Source organism: Pseudochaenichthys georgianus, chromosome 11 (assembly GCF_902827115.2).
Source record: "Pseudochaenichthys georgianus chromosome 11, fPseGeo1.2, whole genome shotgun sequence".
Taxonomy (NCBI): Eukaryota; Metazoa; Chordata; class Actinopteri; order Perciformes; family Channichthyidae; genus Pseudochaenichthys; species Pseudochaenichthys georgianus.
Window position 1 is genome coordinate 23,635,506 of NC_047513.1, and position 6,051 is coordinate 23,641,556.

A 6,051-nucleotide genomic window follows, 5' to 3' on the forward strand; every position below is an offset into this window, starting at 1 on the left:
TGAGGGGTGACTCTGCAGAGTTTCGACTGGGATGGGAGATGGAGTCCCCCAGGTATGCAGGCCACCAGCTGCTGAAGGAGAAACGGCGCACATTCCTTCATCAACTTTCACTCTAAACTTTAGTGGAGCGAGACAAAAGGCATTCCCTGATTCCTCCCTCCTCTCTCTGTATCTGTCTTCCTCCGTTTCGATGATCAGACTCAGACCGGGTCTCGTGTTGACACTGATCCACACAGAAACCACTTGGGATTCCAAAGGAACACCAAGAAAAAGAGCATAATGTCATAGAGGAGATACCATTTAAACAAACACGTGGCTTTTAAAGAATAGAACGTTTCAAAATGAAAGATTGTACTAGTTGTGATGCATTTTAACAATATGAATGTCTGAAAGCCCAAGGCGCATATACGTATATTGTAAACATGTGATTGTGTTTGAAGGATGGACTTTGCTTGAGAAAGTTCCTATTTTAAGGAGGTTTGTATTACTGAGACGTTGCAGCTTTCCATTATAGCTATGTGTTGTGTTTTATTGTTTTTTTATGATAGGGCATGGACAAAGTTCTTTATTATAACATTTTATATTGTGTTTTATGCAGTAGGACTTTTGTTCATTTGGATACAAACACAGACTTAAACTGTTACAATGACTTAACTGGCTTCCGCTTTTTCATGAAGCAACTTTTTGAATATCCATCCATCAAAAGGAATAGTGGAAAGTAAACTGCAGCTCGTCATCACCAGCCTCCAGCATGAGGAATGCTTTGTCTCTATAGCTTTGGAGTTCATCAGAAAGACAGCTCAATAGGCCATGGTGGAAAATAGCTGAAGGGCAGGTGTACAAAAAGTATTTATAATGATGTTTTGGTGGAAGAAATGTTCAAACCGTTTACTTAAGCAAAAGTGTCAATGCACAGTTTCGTCAGTAAGATGTTGTTGCAGAAAATGCTAATAATGGCCTGTAGGATCATATGAAATATTGTTTAATTTCCTAATTAACAATGATGCACTAATGTGAAAGTAGCATTTTAATTAATAAATAATAGGATCTAAGTATAGCACTTTCCACAACTATCATTATTATAATCACATAGTGAGTCATTAATAGCCTATGACTGTATGCCAGCTTATGAGAGAGTGAGAAACATATGACCTTCATAATACAGGTAATATGTTTCTCAATCTTGCAAACAGGCTGTATTCATGTAAGGACTATTGCTACTTCAAACATAAAAAGGTACGAAAAAAGGTGAGTAGACGTGTTTTTTCTCAACATTGCAACCCAGAGGTTCTATGTAACATTTGTACATTATCTTTTAACAGTTACTGTGTTAGATAATGGTACTTCTTGATGTAAATGTAATAAAACCAGTTCAGCATTTTCAAATGTTCTTAGAGTCATTAAGGATATTCAAAACTGAGGATTGGCTTCTTTCAAAGGTTGAGGCCACAGTATATGTCTATATTTCTGGATCTAACTAACTATATACTTGGCTGTAGAGGACGCAGCATGTTGAATGCCCTGGTTATTACTTCTAACAGACAGGAAGTCAGACAGACAGGCATAAGGACTACATACAGCGGACATGGACTTGATAGAAGGCCTGCAGTGTGACCAGCAGAAGCTTCTAGAAGAATCATGCAGGACAAGGAGCCTGGAAGGTGAAACCGGCACCAGGCTAAACTGCTTCCCCTCACTTAATTGCACGTTTGGTGCAGTAATGCGACTTCAATAAACTCCTGACTTCTTCCTGTTGCACACCCCCTCTACCATGTCAACACAGGTTCTCATTTAAACCATGTAACCTACTTGCTGCTGAGTAACCTACAACAGTGGTGTTAAGTAACTAAGTACATTTACTCAAGTACTGCACTAAAGTATAATTTTGAGGTACTTGCATATTTTTTGCTACTTTGTACTCCTACTCCACTACAATTCAAAGGGGCATATTATTATACTTTTACTCCACTACATTTTTTTAGTAGGCTACCTTTAGTAACTTTGCAGATTAGGATCAACAATTGAAAAATTAAGATACACCTGGATTCAATTCACATTTTGCCCAGGAGTAAATAAAGTGATTACATTATTTCCAATTTTACGAGCTTGATACATATCAATACATCAACATATAACCAAAACATGATGTATATCATTCTGAAAGGGGCCAATCTGCTTAATGAGTACTTTTGGTACTTTAAGTATATTTAGATGCCAATATGTTTGTACTTAAGTAACATTTTTGAATACAGAACTTTTAACAGAGTATTCCTAACTTTTGTACTTCTACTTTGACGTAGAATACAAGATCTGAGTACTTCTTCCCCTCCTGCATTTAAACCATGTAGCTTACAGCTGCTGAGTAACCTGCAACGTATTTAGATCGGTCGCTATTAATATCATTAATTAAGTGAACATCACTGTCCCATTCCATTCCTTTGTGTGTACAGCGTAGGCCTACACTACACGCCATTGTGGCCTAAACTGCTGGGCGTCCAAAGTTGGAGCATGATTGGGCTCCCTTTCTTGGGTTGGGTTCTGGTGATACAAAGGGCTCTTTTTTTAATATGTCACTGAAGAAGAGCACGCTCCCATGGGGTATGTTGCCTCGCAACCACAGGCCCCGCCTACCATCGCAGTGTATTCACCTGAGCTGGGTCACACGTGACACAACCTGCAGGCTCATCCAATCAGGAGTGAGGACAGGTGCTCCGCGAGAAGAGTTTCGGAGGCGGAAACCTGCTGGGTCAGTGAAAGAGAGCCTCTCCTTATAAATGTGTCAATTGATGTGTACTATTCTAAAGAAACAGCAGAAGTAGAAGAGTATTTGGCGAGAGCAGCTAAAGAAATTGAAATGTTTTGGAGGTGGCGTTGAAATGGATACTGCTACGACCCCTTGAAGGACTGCTGTCACACAGTTGTTGTCCACCACTGAAGACGACACTGACCTGTGCTGTGGATTTATATCTCAGAACAATCAGTAGTGTAACATTTACACTTTGCCTCGGGTCGTTTTGAGTGTCCACACACTTTACTGCACTCCTGTAGCTCAGGTGAGTTTTCACGACAACTTTTTTTGCGCTTCTGTGAATCACGGCTTGGGTTTGTTTATCTGTCCCTACCACTCATGAAACCAGTTATACAGAGAAGATACACATGGTTACACTGGTTATTCTGAGGAGTAGCGGGTGAGAAGTTGTGTCAGCTGTGGAAAATGTTACCAGATATCAGGTCCTATCATATTCAAATTTAGCAAAGGGCCAAATCATGATGTCCAAACAGATGATATGAGTTTTGAATATCATATGGATCAAGATGTATGATGATGTGTGAGTGTTTTTAAGTAATAATTAGACATATGGATTGTCAACATGGTCAAGATCTTCTAATACAAAACAGGTATCACAATATAACATGTTTCTCTGGCTATTTGATTACAAAATTGTCTATTTCAAATAAGCACAGGGTAAAGCTTATTTATGTATACTTCTGTCTGACTAACTACTTGACAAATGAAAAGTACTGAATATTTTCTCATGAGGAGAACTTTAGTGCACAATAAGCAAACACGGTGAAGCTATACCTATAGTTGAACCCACAATGGAAACCAAATGGAGAAATATTTACAATTCACATATTTTTACAGTTTTGACTATATAAATCGTCATATAGCTCAGTCCTATTTGATGTTTTATGGGAAATTAGGATATTTAGAAGCCAGTTTAGAGCATGAATATCAAATGACCTCAAAATAAAATGACAGCTCTTAAAATAAAACTGATGCAGAGGAGAAGATCTCAACTAAAATACTGATGGCATCTGTTCCCCATTCCAGCATCCTCCCTCCAGTCCAAGATGACAGAGAGGATCCCATGGTGGAAGGCATTCCTGCCGAAGAAAAAGAGTGGAGGCCCTAAGGACACACCCCACTCCCTTGACCAGGACTTTGACCCCTTTGCACAGCAGGCCGAGAAGCAGAAAGACCCAGCAGCCTCCAAGCCTGCAGGAGACAACCTCCAAGGGTCCAACAAGGGCTCCAGCCTCCTCAGCGATGACACCTACGATGACTCCGACCTGGAGTCGGTCTTCAACGAGCAGACATGTCGCAGGAATATGAATGTGTCACGCTCGGGTCGATTTAAGGAGAAGCGGAGGGTGCGCTCCAGCCTTCCTATACAGGACAAAGAGACATAGAAAGTGTCATCAAGGAGAGAGGTGATGGTGAGGAAGTAATCAAAGACTGCTGTATAAAAGATACCTGAAGGAAAGGAGAGGGCTTTGAGTTTCATGAAGATGCTTTCTTCTCTTGAGGCAGCCAACCAAGAGGCCTGTTGTATGTTGGTTACCGGGCGAGGAACGTTCAACTTTTAGCCCCAAACTGCAGAAATTAAGTTATTTGGTATATGACATATTGGAAATGTGGACATTTTTCGCTGACTGACTTATGCCAGAAGGCCACAGAAACTATGAAAGGTGACTTGAAGAGGATCATATTTGTGTTTCATGATGGTTCTGGAACCATTTCGCCAATAATATTGAATAATCAAAGCCCAAAAAAGGAAATATTATGAAATTGATGTAGGCACTTCAGACCTTAATATGTAGTTTATGTCCCACAGTGTCACATTTCCAGTCATGGACAATGTAATCATTGAAAGAATCTTTAAAAAACCTACAAACTTCTAAGAAAGCACATTCCTCAAATCCAATTGTCTGTCAATACTGAAGTGTAAGTGTGATATGCTCAAGAAAAGAAATACTGTTTATAAGATGTTAACATTATTTCTATGATGCAAATAATATATGTTTGATAATGAAGGATAAGTATAATGTTCCTTTTACAAAAAATGTTGATTCAAAAGGGTTAGAAGGATGTTTATAAAGGTGTAAAATGATTTTATAATTATGTTTGACACACAATATCACTGTGGAAGAAATTAAGCAATGCTTGTGAGCTGCCTTTAATCAGATGCACAACACTTGCCAGGAAAATGCATACAAAATGTTGAATGAAGGATGACATCCAGCATGTTGTTTGACATCATGGGTCCAAAACAAACTACCGACTATGAAGTAAGAAGCTCGCGTTGTGATATATCCATGTTAATGAGATATATGCCGTGTAGCTGAAGAAGTATGGTCCAGGTGTAGTTTGCTTTGCAGGATTACTGTATCTTGGACCAACTGTGAACACTTAAATGAAGGCAAAATATGAGAAATAAATCTGCTAACTGCGTGCATGTGTGCTTCATTATCCTATTCAACCACAATCTAATTAGTAAACTTGGACAGGGCAAAGATAGCTTTGTGTTGTGTTGGACAATGTGTCTTGATATTGCTTCTAAATCTAAAAAAGGTAACTTATTTTACAGTTTAAGGATAACATAAAAATCACCCAAAAACATGAAATAACCTCAAAGTAAAACAGATTGTAAACAGATTTCGTATCACATCGTGTTAGTGCCACGTCACTACTTGACTTGAGACGATGAGGGGGTTTAAAGTGTATTTATAACATGAAAAATACAATTGCAAAGGATTAGTGCCATTTAAATGTGGCGTCTGCAGTGTGTGTCAAACCAAAGTTCAAAGGGAGCCTGTGTCACTGCATTCCTCTTGAGGTGTGTGTGTGTGTGTGTGTGTGTGTGTGTGTGTGTGTGTGAAAAGTGCATTTATGCAAAAGGTTATGACGCATCATGCACCATGCGTCAATCATTTTCACAGGTAATGCATTAATACCATTTCATTATCATATTTTAATGAATTTGCCTTGAGTGAAAGACATACTTTGATATTAGTTAATGCACACCCTTGAAAAGGATGACTTGTAATGTCATATTTTAACACAAGGGGGCGAAAATGTGCAATGAAACAGTCGGAAAATAGAGTTTTAGTAGAACTAAAATATACTTAAATGTAATTAAAAAAAATCCATAAAGGAATACGTTGTTACAGGACAGCCATGGGTTTAGCTATCAATACAAGCAGTTATCATGATCTTGATAATGCCTACTTAATTTGCATTGGTGTAAGTAACTAAGCAATAAGTAC

The 6,051-nt window shown here is 38.7% G+C and overlaps 1 protein-coding gene across 3 annotated transcripts; it reads left to right on the plus strand.

Annotated features, from left to right (window-relative positions):
- The first annotated feature begins 1,193 nt into the window (after positions 1–1,193).
- LOC117455409 (proline-rich protein 15-like protein) lies at positions 1,194–5,236 on the plus strand. 3 transcript variants are annotated; one of them, XM_034094924.1, is made up of 2 exons: positions 1,194–1,248; positions 3,836–5,236. In XM_034094924.1, exon 2 carries the CDS (start codon positions 3,856–3,858, stop codon positions 4,192–4,194), a length of 339 nt encoding a protein of 112 aa, XP_033950815.1. In that variant the 5' UTR covers positions 1,194–1,248; positions 3,836–3,855; the 3' UTR covers positions 4,195–5,236. The 3 variants fall into 3 exon arrangements, with proteins under 3 accessions (XP_033950815.1, XP_071060840.1, XP_033950814.1); XM_071204739.1 differs by lacking the exon at positions 1,194–1,248 and adding an exon at positions 2,670–2,746; XM_034094923.2 differs by lacking the exon at positions 1,194–1,248 and adding an exon at positions 2,756–3,053.
- The last annotated feature ends 815 nt before the right edge of the window (positions 5,237–6,051 follow it).

Coding starts and splice junctions, on each gene's coding strand:
- LOC117455409 (XM_034094924.1), top strand. CDS start 3,856: ATGACAGAGAGGATCCCATGGTGGAAGGCATTCCTGCCGAAGAAAAAG.